The sequence below is a fragment of the Penaeus japonicus genome, unplaced genomic scaffold (assembly GCF_977035675.1).
Source record: "Penaeus japonicus unplaced genomic scaffold, GWHDUDI00000001_assembly GWHDUDI00000042, whole genome shotgun sequence".
Taxonomy (NCBI): domain Eukaryota; kingdom Metazoa; phylum Arthropoda; class Malacostraca; order Decapoda; family Penaeidae; genus Penaeus; species Penaeus japonicus.
Genome location: NW_028234444.1, coordinates 18,730,633 through 18,748,132, shown reverse-complemented (window position 1 = coordinate 18,748,132; position 17,500 = coordinate 18,730,633). Strand labels below are relative to the sequence as shown.

Below are 17,500 nucleotides of genomic sequence, written 5' to 3'. Positions count from 1 at the left end.
CTAATCTGTATATATAGTTACCTCCGTTCATCATTTTGATTTGTTACTAATGTGTAATGGTCAGTATTTTCTATTGGGGTCCCGATTTTTTTTTTTTTCTTTCTTTGACACTACCTTCCTTGCTGGAAAGGATGGAACAGGGAGTAAACGATAGAAAGGCACAGCACAAGGGTAACTGATAGGTCAGAAAGAAGGGAAATAGGTGCAAAACGAAATAATTATTTTAAAGATATGAGGGAAATAGAGCGGGGGAGACAGAAAATCAGTAGAAAGTATAAAGAGCAATTGTGAACAAAGAGGAAATTACTGAAATGAGAGGAAAAAAGGGAAGAGGCGGGGGGCATGATATGGAATGGAGAAGGAAGAGACAAGAGGAGTTGAAGAAGGGCACATAAGTAATAAGAGAGGGAGAGAGAGGAAGGAAAGAGATAAATAAGAGTCAAGTTAGAGATAATTGGTGGGTCAGAAAACGGGGAAAGGGTACAAAAGGAAGGCGAAAAAATAGTAAAGGGAAAATGAGGGGGGAGGGAGAAAAGGAAGGAGACAAGGAGAAAGAGGAGACAATTCATGTGAACTGAGAGGAAAGAACTGTACTGGCCGGGAAGAAAAGAGAAAGGAGAGAAAGGGGGAAAATTAGATAAATGAACAGATAAAGGAGACAACTGAAAAAGCCATTTGAGAAATGGTCAAATGAAAACAATATAATTGTGGAAGAAAGAGGAAACTAAGAGTGTAAGGGACAGAAAAGGGAGAAATGTTGGTAAATGAAAAGGATAGACTGAAAACAAAACTACTGAAAAAAATATAAGGGAAAGAGAAAGGAAAATACAAGAAAAATTGAGGAAACAAGAGATAAATGCAATGAAGCAAGGAGAAATCCAAATTCTTATTAAGTTTAAGAAATAAATATTTTAATCAGTTACATAATTTTATGAATATTAGCCGCCCTCATTCTGGGAAGGATGAAAAAAAAAATGGGATCAGTTACTTAATCTCAACGCTCCTCCTTAGGGAAAGGTGTGGAAAAGAACCACACGGCTGCCATGGAGTGGTTCAAGAAGGCCTCGGACCAGGGTCACCCTCACGCGGCCTACAACCTGGCTGTAGGTCATCTTCAGGGCTACAAGATCGGTCTGAAGCCTGGGTGAGTGTCTGCATTTAAATGCCTAATTGCGTGTTAATTGGATCTTAAAGTTTCCATCATGAACTGATAATTTAACTTCTCTTGATTTATACTCCTTGAAATTAAATGAAAATCATTATATTCACTTTAAAGACTATTATCTCCTGCTGACTTTCCTTTGAAAAACTTGAAATGAAAAGTTTTCATCCAAATCCAAATTTTCAGAGATGCTCATGAACTTATAAAGCAAGCGGCAGAAAAGGGGGTTCCAGAGGCAATAGATGTGCTGGAGAAGGTGTGTTCTCGTGGGCACTGCGATGCCTGACTTGAACTCAGGCATCTAATGAAACTAGATATGTAAACCTGGCCCGGTCGTCATAGGCTTTCAATAACCGTGTTAACTTATCATTATCCCCAATCCGTGTGCACTTTGCAGTTTAGAACTTGTACATTTGATTTTGAATATAAGTATTGCAAATATGCTACGGCTGTTTGTTCTCATACATATTTGATTGATTTTACAAGGTAGGTATATCTTGAAAAGCTTATAAGCACAATAAATTTTACACATGATTTATTTGTATAAAGTCCTTGTCTTACTAAGTTTTATTCCATAAAATTTTCTCTGTGGCAAAGAACAATAACCATATATATTGGATAATGAGAAGTTTACAGTAATAAACTTCACAAATCCCTTGAAATTCAAACATGCCATGCATCATCCATTTCAAACTGCATTTCCTTCTAGTGCTGATGTGTATCAATTTAGATTTCATACTGGATTAACACAGCAACCGAGAACATTAAACTCGCTTGAAAGGAAAGCAACAAAAACAAATCTACAAATTTCCATTTTTATGTAATTACATTATCTTTCTTATATGTAAAAAGTAGAAACATTTGCACATTTCATCTATTCAATATTTCTCACTTACATCCCAGCCTCTCACGCGACGGAGAGCACCAACCGGCAGCACAGAAAGGCATCTTGGAGCAATAAATGCACTTTTCACCTCCACTGTGATGCCAGACAGTCACCATAACTAGGTCTCTTTCCGGACTGGAAGGCAAACTCCCAACATAAGTAAACATTTGAAAAAAAAAAAAAAAAAAAAAAGTAGGCCAAGAGATCCTAGAGATGAGCAGACTCTCCATTGTAAATATCAAACTTGTACAACGCCCCACAATGTGTGGGGTGGGGAGGTAGGGGGCCAGTGGGGAAAAATAAATTAAATCCACTTACACAGTGAAACTTCCAATAATAACAAAAAAAAAGTAAAACATTACTTTACACGTTTTAACAAGTTTCCACACACACTGTGCTGCTTGAAATGATGCTCAAAATATCACAAAATTACCAACACTTCGACACTTAAACACTGTTGGCATGCCTGTGTGGGGTTAACCTCTCCAAATTTAGTCATTAGAATTACTTGGTCCTCTGGCAACTATCTTAGAAGAGGAGCGTGCTCATTCCTCCCATGTCACTCTGTTCTTTAACGAAGATCTCGAAGTACTGGTAGATGATTGTGACAGCCAAAAGAATACCTGAAATAAAACAAAATTGCAATTACTTACAATATATAAATCCTTCAAATAGTATTAAAATTAATCATATCATATATCTAACCCATTAACTGATGCTGGGAATGGGTGTATGTATACATGCACTGTCCACTGTTTTTTTTAGAAGGGGACATTATACACAAATTGACAACTGACTGACTTGCTTAACCTTACTGGCTTATTCCATTCCTTAAATCATTAAGGAAAAAGTTGATTCTTTTTTACTATTATCATTATCATCATTCAATAAAACAAAATCACAGTAGATCGGGAGTGTCCCTCAAGACAATGCATTAACAGCAGTTGAATTTTGAAAAACATTTGGGACTAGCAAATACAAACGGTGACATGACATGCAAATCAAACCCGTCTTTCCACTTTCAATGAATTTCAAGACTCACCTGTGCCAGAGCCAATAGCTCCCAGGAAATCGGCCAACACAGAAAGAGCACCGATGCAGAGACCACCAAAAGCAGCAGCAGTTGGGATGTAACGGTTAAGTTCGTGGATCATGGACTTCTCACGGTGGCCTCGCATGACCATCTGCTGCTCCTTCAGCTGCTTGGCAACCTGTGTACACATACATTCACATTAGTAAAAGGTGTTCCATCTACACCCTTAGCAGACAAGGGAAAATGAGAAGGAACTATTAACCCATTCCCGACGGGGGAATTCTAGCCTTGAATGTCCAAATGCCGGGGCGTTCGAATTATTAGGCCTAAATCGCTGTACCACCCGTCAATGCAAAATTATCATACCCAGACTGCTTTGAAAGCTTTTACTCATTCTTTAGGATAAATCCTTAAGACAAAAGAGGACCTTTTAAATAATTCTATTATGACAAAATACTTGAAGTCGAACTTACATCCTTGGCTGATGAACCAGACACATCAATCCAGGTCTTGGAGAAGAAGGCACAAGAGCCCAACATGAAGGCAATGTAGATCATGGCATGGAAGGGGTCTTCCAGGATGTGGCCAAAGGACTCGGGTGGCGACATGTAGTAACAAAGGCCACCAACAGGGTAGGAAGCGCGTCCAGGGCCTCCTGATCCAACATCAGACCACGTTCCCAAAAGGCCAACAAAGAAGTTGCCCGGGAATTTGTTCGCCAACATCTGTAAAGAATTGCAACTCTTAGAAAATCACGCCAGATTTTGTTTTTCATTTTACAGTACAATTAATTGTCTATGTAGCCATCCACTATCTTGACTTTCTCTTCTCACTGACCTGAGCAATGATGTAAAGGTTGGAGACAAGAGCAGACTGGAGGATGATGGGAATGTTGGATGTGTAGAACAGCTTAATGGGGTAAGAAGAGTACTGGCCACGGTAGCGGGCAGACTTGATGGGAAGGTCCACGCGGAAGCCCTGCAAGAAAAAGGCACAATTTGAATGGTCACTGTAAGTAGATATGAAAATTCAACAAGAACATAGTCCATTACTTATAGGCAGTTCAAGGAAATATATCCAATGCAAAAATGTTCAAGAACACACTGAGCTACACTTTATAAGGGAATCTTCAATAATATTAACAATGAAACCCACAATTTGCATACCTTTGTAAATTATTTGAAGAAATAAGATAAGCCTTTAATCATCGTTTCTTAAATTCTTACATGTTAATTACTCTTACTTGAACGCTAGTTTTCAAGGTTAAATGGCAAAATGAGAAAGGTTAGTCAATATAAAACATGTGTAATAATAATGTAATAAATAGTGGGATTAGGGCATGTTCTTCCCTCTAATACAAAAGAAAAAGACACATGATAGTCTTCTGGAATATGTATTTTGGTAGGCAAGACTTTCATAAAAACATTCACCTAAACATATGATAAACTTTCTAGTTTATTTATTAGTAGAGTAGCTTACCTGGAAGTATATCACTATAGCAAAGATGAGAACAGTAGCCAGGAGATTGGTCAGGTTGGGGAGGTTCTGGCGGTAGAATGCCTCACGGAGAGCTCGGACCTGTTGGAAATCAGACATGTCAACGGTGACCGGCAAAGTTTTTTCCCCTAAAAAAATTACGGCTAGAATCTTTAGGTTTCAATATGTGTAGCAGGCAACAGAAAGCAAGATAACATACCTTGTCTTGCCTTGTGGCCAGCAGGTGGAAAAGAGCGATGATTGCGCCCTCAAATTCTGTGCCGCGTCCAGTGTTCACAGTGGCAGGGGAGAAGGCCTTCCAGACGATGGTCTCGCAGATGTTTGTGGCAATGAAGAGGGAGATACCAGAACCAAGACCATAGCCCTAAAAGACATCAAAATAATAAGTCTCAATCCAATACAAGATCGGAAAGCTTTATAAAATCATCCTTAATATATATATTTTAAAAAAAGCTAGTCAGTCTCTAATAAATATACTTTTAATAGGTTATTATCCATATTATAAAAGAGTCACACCTTCTGCAAAAGTTCATCCAGCAGCAAGACAATGAGACCAGCAACAAACAGCTGAATAATAATGAGGAGGCAGACACCAGCGCCAAGGTCCGAGGGGTCGCCATACATGCCAGTCATTACATAGAGAATGGCCTGGCCCACGGTGATCATCATTCCGAATAGCTTCTGCGCTCCGTTGAACAAAGCTCTGTCCTTGGGGGTGTCTCCAACCTAGGAAAGAAGAGGCCCAATGTGAGTTTTCACTACAAATTTGTTTCAAGTATCATCCAAGGGTTTTCTACATCTGTAATGTTTTTTTTTAAGTGCTTCCCTTTAGGAATTCAAGATGCTAACTCTGAATCCGACCACTCACCTCAATAAGCTTCGCACCGGCAAGAAGCTGCATGATAAGACTGGATGTGACGATGGGTGAGATACCCAACTCCATGAGTGTGCCCCTGTTACTGGCCAAGATGACACGGATCCAGTAGAAAGGATCAGCCGAATCCGAGCTCATGATGCCAAACAAAGGAATCTGTTAAGAAAAGTGGTGTGTTAATCTTTGTTCCATCAATGTTGAAAAGTTATGAATCTATATATGTTATGTTGTTGTATATGTTGATATGCTGCTGTAATTTCCAAAACATGGGACAGCATACAATTGCTATCCTCTAACCTAATTCCTATGCTCCTTTATCAAGCACTTTTCAACAGACATACATATCTGTTAATGACTTTAGTAGCACCAAGACTCTCAAAATGGAAAGAAACATACAACAGCTATTAACCCTTTAACCCTTTATCTGCAGATATGATATCAAGTTAAGGCACTTTGTATTGCCAGCGCTTTTTCAAATTCTTCTCCATAATGTCCAGACGGAGCCAAAACCACCCCGTCATTAACGGATTAATAAAAAAAAAATCATAAATAATACCAAGGAAAGATCAGGATTTCTGGATTAAGGAGATGATGGTGCAACAAAAACATTAGTATTTAACTGTCTACAATAACTAATATTTGGATTCCAAAATAAGAAATTGTATATATAAAAAAAGGAAAAGTATTTGTAAACTGGGTAAATGTGTGAAAATTTATAAAATTTATGGGATATGGACCCAGAACTTCTGATTTTGCCACATTGTGCAACATACACCTCATCTTCAATACAATAAATTCAAACTAAGACCCCAAAGCTAGATACAGGAGGTCCTATAAAAAAAAAAATAAATAAAAATAAAAACAGTCCGAGGTATCCTTGCGCCTACTTCCACTGTAAGTGATGGCTTCAAAAAGGAATCGAATATATCATCCATAAACCTCACATCACACAAGCTAAATGATAAATAAGTGAAAAAACCTTCAAGACTCGGTCATAGCTACACCAATTAACACATTGCAGACAGGGGCCGAAGTGAGCAAAATGTTACAATGAGTTAACCGAAAAAGGCAGGAAAGTAGTAAAGTCATGAAGAAAGATAAAAGGGGTAAAAAGGCATATATCAATCACACATTTCACGTCAACCAAACTCCACATATTCTGGCATGAACTAATCTAAGCTCTATCTTGCTAGGATGTACAAAGCCGAGCTTTATTGGCCTTTTCAGAGGCACAAAGCACTGCGGCTTCAGCGCCTGCTTGACAAGCTGCCACAATGTTGTCAGACTTCAACTGTAAGCCATCCATCACAGATCACAGCATGTTTCAAGTCATTTTGGATAGAACACAACCAATATAAATCATGACTTATCACAACACTTACCAAACCATGTACATCAATGTCAAATACACAAGACATATTTATCATATAATTACTACATAGCATACAGATATCACAGAAAATATATTCAGTGGCTCTTGCAAGGACAGCTGTGAGGTGCTCCAGAGTAATTCAAGTCCTGTAATGGTAGTTAATTTGTCTGCGTGGGAATATGACTCTCCCTCTAGCTGCCAGTTTTTCTTTGCACTGTATACATGACTTCTTTCTTCCTGGCCTCATATTATGGGCTTGACGAAGCCTTAACACCTTATATTTCTGGAGATCATTGAGCCAAAGTAGGGTGGCCATCAAAGTAAAGAAACAGTGGCATGACCAGTGTTTCCGCCAGTACACAAGACAAACGCAAAGGTAAATATGGAGAAAAAAAGGTAAATATGGGAAAAAAAAAGTCTAATCTTTTCACCATATACACTTTATAAACCTTAACTAGTACAATCCATGCCCTCATTAACCATTTGAACCACCGTAGCAAAGCTATAAATCATCCCAGGGAGACCAAAATGGGTCACATATGGTGACAATCCAGACCCAGAACTCCAGAAGGTGGGAAAAAAAAAACTTACCTGGCAACAGACAAGGAAGATGAAGAGTGTGATGGCCGTCCATAGCACCTTCTCCCTGAACTGGACCTTCCTCTCCGGCTTCTGGATCTCAGGGAGGACCGCACAGAACGGCTTTATCACCTCTAGGAACTTGACTGGAAGGGGAAAAGGGGGAGAGAAAAAAAGAGGGGATTTGTTAGTTGTCTCTTTTTTGGGTCACCTGGGGGAGGAAGGCAAGAGGAGAGGAGAGAATGAGGTGGAGGAGGAGGAGGAGAAGGAGAGGAAGGCAGAAAGTGTATGAGGTAGAGGAGGAAAAGGAGAGAGAAAGAGGAATAGATGGGGAGAGAATGAGGAGGAAAAGAGCAGAGAGAATGAGATGGAGAAGGGGTGAGAAGACCATAAGGGAGGAAAAAAAAAGGATGAAGTAAAGAAGGAGAAACCTGGAGAGAATGGGATGGTAGAGAAGAGAAAGAGAAAGAGAGAAGAACCAATGGAGAAGGAATAGAGGAAAGAGATGATTGGAGAGTGAGCATAACAGGAAAAGGAGACCCCACATATGGAACAAAGATAGAGCAGGAAGGAGAAAGTTGACCAAGATCAATAGGAATCCCCAGAAAGGGGCAAATGAAGAATAAAAGAATAAAAGGGAGAAACAGCATGGACTCAAAATCATTTTTTAAAGAAACTTAGGTAAAAAATCATTCATGAAATAAATACAGGGCGAATTCATAACTTCCCTTCCCTTGAAATATGTCTGAACTCGAAAACCATGTCATAATCTCCCTGAATTGCTTAAAATAGCCAAATAATGTTGATTATGCCCTTCATTCGTGCAGAGAAAGTGGGATTTCCTAAGAACAGAGAACCGGGGCCTGAGCTCTTCCTGTGCTAGGGACGGAATCTGCTCTCGTAAAATACCGTTTTCTTCTCGTTTTAACATCAATATCTTTATTCCAGTCTTTGAGCAACCTTCTAAGAGACATTAAGAAAAGCTGGAATGTGGAAATTGCTTACGAGATATAGAAAGGAATGAGAAATTGATTTACGAAGTCCTGCCGAGACATAGATGATGTAAGTGGCCTATACTGAGGTTATAGGTATTTTTTTCGTGTTTTTCGGCATATATGACAAATATTTAATAGGGTTTCGGCGTATTTCCGAATAAAATGTCAGTGCTGGGTAAATAAGTTTCAAAATTGCTCCTGGCCGACTTCACTGGAAAAACACAAGCCAGGCTAAACGGCCAAATAACAAAACCATAAGCTATCTACGCAATAGAGACACACCTAAATGCAATTTAAAGGCTAAATACACAAACTGCCATTGATAAACTTACTCCCCATGGTGGTTGATGTTGATGGCAGGAGCGCTGAACAGGATATAACGTCCTCCTGTGATGCTTGCTCGCTTGACACTGAACGCGACGTGTCAGAGCTTCAACAACCTGCCGCGAGAGGGCCGTAGTGACGTCACCTCCGCTCCGCCATCGTGACGCTTGTTGGTCCTGTGGTGCCGCTTGTCCTGCCGATTTGAGTATTTTTTTTCTAAATATAGATATAAATAACAAAAACTTCTCAACATTTAAGTTATTACATTTATATGCTTATTTTAGGATATTTTTGCCAGCTAAATTACTGCTGAGAAGGATTCGAAGGGTCCCCTATATTGAGTGTGGCACCGTCGCAAAACCCGCCAATCAACCGGGATTTAAAGGCAAAGATCAAACAAGTGCCAACGCTGCAGTTATGAATACCTGCATGAAAAAAAAAAAATCTGTTGTATATACATAATCACTATTTTTACATTGGAAGATACGCTTACAGACAGGGAAAGAGAGAGAGAGAGAGCTATGAACGGGTAGAAAAAGGGAAAAAGGAAGAAAATAGGTACATAGACAAACAAACATATAGGAATGGTTGAGGAAGAAAAGAGAAAAAGAGAAAGTAAGAAATGGAGAGGAAAATAGAATATGAAGGAAAAGCTTTAAAGATGCCTCTATAAAGAGAGAAGGAAGGAGAAAGGGATTCAAGGAAAAAAATGGATTTAGAGAGACAGAAGACAAACAAAAGGAACATATGGGAAAAAAGAAAGGGGGAAAGGGGAGAATGGAGGAAGGAAGGAGAAAGAGAGAGATTATCAGTTAAAGAGACATGTATGAAGAGTTACGAGGAAAGAGAAAAAGGGAAGGAAGAGATAAAGAAAGTGGACTCAGAGACATGAAAAAAACGACGAAATAGAGATAATAGGGGAATAAAAAGTGGGGAAGAAGATAAGGTTAGCGGATGGGATGGGGGGGGGGGTATGGGAAGAAGGGAGAGAAAAAAAAGAGGGAGAACATATATAGAACTTAAAAATAATTTATAAATGTTTGTCCGGAAATACGTTTTCTTTCAATAACTAGAATATGAGATGGGTAACTAAATTATACCTGTTTTCCCTTCCCCAACATGCATGAACACACAGTATGACTATTAATTTCCTTTGGCCTGCCTGTCTTTCTCCATAGATTTCATAAATGTTTTGAATTCATGCTCTTTACTTTCTCCTATTTCTATGAATGGCAAAATACTCGTGCCGATACAAAGGGCAGAAAAAAACATTATACACACAATAGGATTATTGAAGGATGAGACGAACTCATCTCCAGACCTGAAGATGAAAACCAATTGGAACTGTTGTCTCATCTTTCAATGGACTTATTTTGTGTATTGTGTTTTTTCTGCTTTAATAGTTCATATACTGGCGTTTGAATATCCATTGAAGAAGATACAATATTATTGTCTCGCTTTTACGAAACTAGTTTTACTGCATAAGTTTTTTAAATCCTTATTTCTTATGTGCATTATCAGCATGCATGTAAGTAATTTTCTATCTCTTTTGCGATTGTTAAGGCCGTATTTTCTGATAACCTTAAAGATAAAAATCAATAATTCTAGAAAAAAAAAAAAGTTTAAAGAACATCCAGGAATGTATGTACAACTTGTAGATCTCCACATCATCAAAGTCTGCTATAATTTAATCTATGGTGAGGAAGAGATACTATTTTTTCAGTTTCTATTTATAGATTACCCTTTGATTAATAAATAATGCTTATGCAGTAATTACCAGCAATATCACCTGCATTTATTGTTATGGTGGTTAAGTGGAAATGGCATACAAAGGCATTCTGACCACCAATGACTGGCATTCTGCCTCCCTACCTCCCTTTCTTCCATCTGTTAGACACCCATAGGTATTTCCTTGTTTGTTTTGATCTCAATCATAATGATAATTTGCTTTTTTCTATAAATGTTTGATAGGATCTTTTTTCTAAAGATATTGCTAGGATGGAAATCATAAGCAAAAAAGGAGCAAGAACAGAGTGAGAAATATATAATACTAGCCATAAAAAAAGTATATACTTCCTTGTTATAGATCTTTAATAGGCTAGTTACAAGTATCTTTAATAGGCTAATTATAAGTATCTTTAACCCACTTACGACGGGGGCATTCCAGCCCTGAATGTCCCAATGCCGGGGCGTTCGAATTATTAGGCCTAAATCAATTAAATGGCTGGCACAATACTGTGCCGCCCGGCCACTGGGCTTTTGAATGAGTGGTACAGTACTGTACCACCTGTCCAGAGAGGGTTAATAGGCTAGTTATAAATATTATAATAGGCAAGTTACAAGTATCTTTAATAAGCTAGTTATAAGTATCTTCAATAGGATAGTTATAAGTATCTTTAATAGGCTAGCTATACGTATACATGCCTCCTCTGCAAATTCAAAATCAAATGTGTGATTTCAACTTTTCTTTGGGCATCACAAGCACAAACATATGCTTAATAAATTTTATTGTCTAATTGCTACAGCATGTCTCTAATGACAAGTACTCAGATGACCACTTAAAATGCAGGTGAATATATATGTTATGGGTGGTAGATTATATGGTGACGTGTGCAAGCTTCCAATATTGCTCTGATAACTTCTTAATCTTTAATGAAAATAAAGCAAAAAAATATACATATAAAATATATAAATAAAACTCCACAGAGGTCGATAATTTTATTTTGTTCTCACCCAAAAAAAGAAACAAACTCTATCCATATCACATTTTTTCCCAATGATACACCACATGCATGACAAGCAGTAGCTCTGCATGTCTATACAAACCCACTAAACTACAAATGTCTGGAATTCCCAAGAGAATACAGTCTTGAAGAGATCCCATTTAAGGCAGTTGGAATTAAGAAAGATGGGAAGCCTGTAAGGGCTTATAACTTTCTTGTCATATATGTGTGTGTATGTGCATGCACACTGACTATGTACATAAACACACATATATATGTAAGTCTATATGTATGCATATATTCATATACATATACATACATATATATACACATATACATATACATATACATATACATATACATATACATATACATATACATATACATATACATATACATATACATATACATATAATATATACATATATATATATATAATATAATATAATATATATATATATATATATATATATATATATATATATTATATGTGTGTGTGTGTGTGTGTGTATTTCTATTCCTTTTGGTTAATTTTCTTGCCATTCATAACATTCATCTCTATGCTAAGATGTCATGGCAGAAATTTAAGACACTGATAAACTGTGATTCTTTAAAGAAACAACAGTGTACTATCAAAGAGGTTTACATCCGACCTCCTGAAAGCCCCTTAGCCTCTCAAAGCATATAATCTCATCTAACTCCTTCATCTAAAGCTTCTTGATATTCCAATAACTTGTAGGAACACAAAATATATTTTTCTTCTTTAACAAACTGAAGTATGTTTAAATCTTTCATGTTTTCTTGAGCATCTTAAATGTTAATAATTGTAAAAAAGATTGCTGCCCTAAATTCACGACTGACCCACACAAACAAACATGCTGAAAATGATGGGTGACATATGATAAGTTCAACATCATTTGGTCTTAAAAACATTGGAAATGACCTTTAAAGAAAAATCCTTATGAGTCTACTTATTCTCAACTTCTCACAACTCAAATATCTTATATATATCCTTGATAGAACTTTGAAAACGTGCAAAAAAAAAAAAATTCTTGATTATTAATATGTATGTTGTTCCGTTTATAATCAGCTGCCAGTGCCAGGAACTGAAAATCTGTCCCAAGTTACAACTTATGCTGCCTTCCCCCCAACATATGTAACTTCTTTTCCCGTCTTCTTTAGGGTCTCAAGGAGCTCATCTGAGGAGAGAGTGCTGGTCACAATAACTTTCTTGGTTTGGAGGTCTATGTCAACATTGGAGACTTTATCTGAAAAGACAATTGCATCATTATAGCAATACCAGAAGACATACAATGTAAATATATCATGCATCTTTAAAAATTGCATTTCAAACTATCACTAAAAATATGAACAATCAATAAAATAAGAATTGTAATACAACTGTGCTTATTCTGGTCTCTTGTGCCCCATACCTTTTCTTGTTCTTTCACAAACTGTAATTCATTTATCAAGTTACACGACAAACTTACCTCCAAGTTTTCCGAGGACCCTCTTGGCAGCACCTGAGCAACCTTCACAGGTCATCTCAACATTAAATTCATGTACCTGAAATAGGATTGAAAATGTAAGAAAAGGAAAATTATATATCACATTCTCTGAAATCTATAAAAGGAGCAGGTATGGAATTTGTATATATCACATTTCATAAAGAAATATCTATACATATATCAGACTGACATGTGATCTAAAATACAGTAAAACGAACAGAGGAATCTACAAAGAAAAATTCATGATGGCACATATAATATAAATCAAATTGAATGAAGTTAAATGCTTAAATTTTCTAGTCACTCCTCTAAAAAAATTTTGGTTCTACTTTCAACATATACTCATTTTGTGAAAGTCCTAACTGACATCTAAAATGAGTTTGGTGAGATCCTGTAATAGCTAAGGGGTATGACTAAAGGAAAATTGGAGGTCACCAAGTTAAAGCATCAAAATAATGAGCCAATTAAAACTGCTACATTTTATTTTGCTTTTATTATCAATCCAACCAATAGGGCTTTGTTTCACATCACAGCTCTCATTTTTTTTTTTTTTTTGTTAACTTGTGGTTGCTAAAACAAATAGTGACAGAAACAGAAAACATTATCATTTCTGCACAATTGTTTCCCTCTGGATAGAGGAAACAAGTTTTGATTTCATGAAAATGGATGTTCAATCAAATCATAGTCTCAAGAGAAGATACTAACAATGTTGGTATCACTGGATTGTTAGGGATTTGTTCGCTTGGTATCGCTTCTCTGTTAGATGGCTAAGTATTATGACAATCTTGACCCAAATATTTTGAGAGGAATCATACCAAGTATACTGCAGAGTAAAGACCAATCCATAATAATAACCATCTGATTAAATGGTAACAATAGCCCAATAATAGTAAAGAAACAAGAGGGACTCACTGGTCCACGATCGATAAAACAAGGACAGGGTTACACAGGTTACCACAAAGGTGTCGTACAAGTGTCTTCATACACAGGAGGTTAATGAAACAGTACATTACATGCATAATTAACCCCTGCCCCCATGACTGACATACAATTATCTTGACATGACTGAGACAAAATCCAGCATGGAGATGGATGTCTGTTGACCAGGCAAGGGGGGAGAAGAGCCCCAGAGTAGGTAGAGAACATGCTATGCTACAGCATAGCATAGTATGTTAGTGATGTATATAACTATGTTTAGTAGTTTCTGATTTACAAAGTAAATTTCATTCACTCTCCTACTTATAGGGTTAAAGTCATCACCATATTAACTTCATAATTGAAATTACTACTAGAGAATAATATGGGCATTATGTACTTCATAGTTACACATTCATAATGGGTAATTATCAGTAAGCACTGCAAAGTCATGACACATAATCAGCTCAGTAAATGAATGTGTATAAGGTACTTGATCAGAAAAGGTATGTGTCACTGATACTACTGGGAAAATTTAGCACTCACTTAATGACACCTACTCAGCTGTGCTCCCCTTCATGTCACCCCACTGACAGACAGTCAGACAGACAGACAGATAGACAGACAGACAGACAGACAGACAGACAGACAGACAGACAGACAGACAGACAGACAGACAGACAGACAGACAGACAGACAGACAGACAGACAGACAGACAGACACAGACACAGACACAGACACAGACAGACAGACAGACACAGAGACAGACAGACAGACACACACACACAGACACACACAACAGACAGACAGACAGACAGACAGACAGACTGACAGATAGATAGATAGATAGATAGATAGATAGATAGATAGATAGACAGACAGACAGACAGACAGACAGACAGACAGACAGACACACACACATACAGACACATACAGACACACACACACACACACACACACACACACACACACACACACACACACACACACACACACACACACACACACACACACACACACACACACACACACACACATACACACACACACACCACACACACACACACACACACACACACACACACACACACACACACACACACACACACACACACACACACACACACACACACACACACACACACACACACACACACACACACACACACACACACACACACACTAAAATAAATACAAGTGTTATCACCTACACCCAAAAAATACATCAACTTTACCATGATAGGTCATACATAACACCCTTTCGCAAAATTTAGCTTTTAATCTGCATACTAACCATGAGAGACATTGCTAGAAATAATTCAGTAGTCCGTCGGCCTGATAAGCGTTATCTGACACGTCCTCTCGGCGCTCGGGTATCGGGGCGTCTGGACTGAAGGCAACGTTCGAGTCTGATTCTGGATGAATTTTTTTTTTTTTTTTGTTTTCATTTTTATATTTAATTTTTATTAGCCATTGAGCATTGAGACCATTGTACGTGATTGATTGTCCGTGATTTTTTAGAGGTAAAGTTTTTTTTGGAGTAAAAGTACTCGTTATTTGAATATTTAACTCAAAAATAAATTCAATTCAAATGAAATTCACTTCACATAATCTTATAACAAAAATAAAAAAAACAAATTCAAATTACTATCATACGTTTAAAATCCAAATTTCTAATTTTTCTAACACGGAATGTTTTCGCAGACGAAGATGCAGATAGAATATGTCACGTTAGTTGTAAACAAAACGTCAGTGAAACGAGAGGTCAGTACATATAATTTGTGTCTCGTTTCCCTTTATCTATGCTCTCCATCATCTATTCTGTGATTATGAATACCATAGCATCGTTCTTGCATTTTATTTTCGTAAATTTCCCGCATTAAATGTTCTCTTTTCGAGGAATACATCAGAGAGCATCTCCCAAGACCAATGTTTAGTCGGCACTTTTAGGTTTTTGATTATTTTACAGTCCTAAACAGTAGCTAATGTTCTTCTTTTAATCACAAAATCATCCTCACTGTTTTCCAGCTGAGGAGAAGAGTCCTAGCCGCTAAATTTAAGAATTTAATTCATCTATTACGGTACCTTATATTCATACTAAAAATTGCTTTTGCCACTACCTTAAAGAATAGAACAGTGTTAGATGAATGGTATCAGCCGAAGTATTAAACACTTATATTACACTTTGCTGTTATATCCTCAGCAAGTTAGGAACATCTAGGGGTGGCTGATGTTTTCTTCCAATTTATTTCACCTCAAAGCATTGTCTTTCCAGATTCAGGGAATTCGCTCCAGAAATATTATTGTCTGCAACCAAGTTATGGTACATTTAGGTTGTATTTCTGAAAAATACCTGATTTCAAATTAAAGAAGCTGAAAATAAATATTTGAACTTGGTACAGTATTTATAGAGTGAATGTCCTGATTTAGAAGCAAAAATGTCATGGTTCAAACACATTTTGTGTTTAAGCTCAAGACACCATATGCAAGGCACTAATTATTAACCAAACTTACAGAAACAGCCACATAAATTTTCAAAATGTTTATTACCATGTACTTCCTGTTATTGAAATCCATTGGAAACCTTGTGATTAGTGATTGATAGCCTATAGTTTTAACTTTAACCTGGCAGAGTTGCTTAGTCGAAGGGATATTGCAAAAATGATACCACTATATTTAAAAAAAAAAATACTATTGATTATAAGCACTTTATATATAGGTTAGCCTCCATGTCCTTGGTCCTTTGGCTGGGAATTAGTAGTAAAATTGCACTCTAGGACAGTTAGAGAGTTGTGTGATGATGCAATGATTTTCAAAGGGTCTTTTGAGTGATGACAACCTTAACATTTGTCAAACTCTATTAATTAAAAAATTATACCCCTCTAACCCACATCTAACTGCAAATCTTCCCCTCGCTTTATTCCAGTTGAATATTGCTAAGCAAATTGAAGATCTTATTACTATTATTGTTGATATTACTTTGCACTATTATTCAAGATGTGTTCATAATGTCCGTATTGTGTGGTTTCAGAGATATGATTTAAAAAAATCCAAATTTCTGTGGTACTCCTCTTCCCAGCAATATCATGGTAGATTGTAGGTTTAACAGCCCACTGGTGACATCAATGCACTGTTCTCAGCAGCAACCTTAACAATTTCGTGGTTGTTCTTGATTATTGTTATTGTTAATAATACTATTACTATTTCCCCCCCCCCCTTTTGCAGTGGCACAGATAATGAAATAGATTTAAAAAAAAAAAAAAATCAAAACGAAGATCAGGATCATTGCATTGCCAGTGTTAAGTCCAAATTGTGAATCCCTCCAGAGAATTATAAGTTTTAGATAAGGGACATGATCATTATTGTATTACAGCAGCTTTGAGTTCAGAGAAATGTGAGGTAGCAATAAAAACCTGCAACAAAATGGAAGACAAATGACTTAGTTCCAAATACTTTATGAAATTGCACACTGTTCACAAATAGGATTAGACAAATCAAGAAAAAAGTAGTAGCACCTTTATCTTATGTCTTTGTAGATAGAAAAACAAAACTGTTGCTAGCATGCAGATGACATGTCTGGATTTTTTCCAGTTCCAGGATGGGGGACAGTGACGAAGAGGAGGCGAACGAG

General features: G+C 37.0%; 4 protein-coding genes across 4 annotated transcripts in view; 2 read left to right on the top strand and 2 right to left on the bottom strand.

Annotated features, from left to right (window-relative positions):
• LOC122256306 (uncharacterized) overlaps nt 1-1,696 on the top strand; it is a 12,260-nt gene extending 10,564 nt beyond the window's left edge. The window contains exons 5-6 of the mRNA XM_086534739.1: nt 1,012-1,144; nt 1,349-1,696. Of these exons, the coding sequence (XP_086390865.1) occupies nt 1,012-1,144; nt 1,349-1,448 (233 nt within the window). The 3' untranslated portion in view covers nt 1,449-1,696. The remainder of the gene's footprint in view (nt 1-1,011; nt 1,145-1,348) is intronic.
• Nucleotides 1,697-1,963: 267 nt separating this feature from the next.
• On the bottom strand, nt 1,964-8,868 carry Sec61alpha (SEC61 translocon subunit alpha). The gene is made up of 10 exons (XM_043020896.2): nt 8,731-8,868; nt 7,416-7,549; nt 5,447-5,608; nt 5,095-5,304; nt 4,778-4,942; nt 4,561-4,659; nt 3,919-4,059; nt 3,555-3,806; nt 3,091-3,259; nt 1,964-2,671 (listed from the first exon to the last, which is right to left on the bottom strand). The coding sequence occupies exons 1-10, from the start codon at nt 8,735-8,737 to the stop codon at nt 2,577-2,579; spliced, it is 1,434 nt and encodes a 477-aa protein (XP_042876830.1). The 5' UTR covers nt 8,738-8,868; the 3' UTR covers nt 1,964-2,576.
• A 3,626-nt stretch (nt 8,869-12,494) lies between these two features.
• Atox1 (Antioxidant 1 copper chaperone) lies at nt 12,495-15,277 on the bottom strand. Its single transcript, XM_043020897.2, has 3 exons — nt 15,164-15,277; nt 12,936-13,011; nt 12,495-12,713 (listed from the first exon to the last, which is right to left on the bottom strand). Exons 1-3 carry the CDS (start codon nt 15,173-15,175, stop codon nt 12,577-12,579), a joined length of 225 nt encoding a protein of 74 aa, XP_042876831.1. The 5' UTR covers nt 15,176-15,277; the 3' UTR covers nt 12,495-12,576.
• A 317-nt stretch (nt 15,278-15,594) lies between these two features.
• The window catches only part of Taf1 (TATA-box binding protein associated factor 1), a 20,979-nt gene continuing 19,073 nt past the window's right edge, over nt 15,595-17,500 (top strand). The window contains 2 exon segments of the mRNA XM_086534737.1: nt 15,595-15,633; nt 17,461-17,500. The exon segment at nt 17,461-17,500 is cut by the window's right edge and continues 226 nt beyond it. Coding sequence (XP_086390863.1) covers nt 17,468-17,500 — 33 coding nt within the window. The 5' untranslated portion in view covers nt 15,595-15,633; nt 17,461-17,467.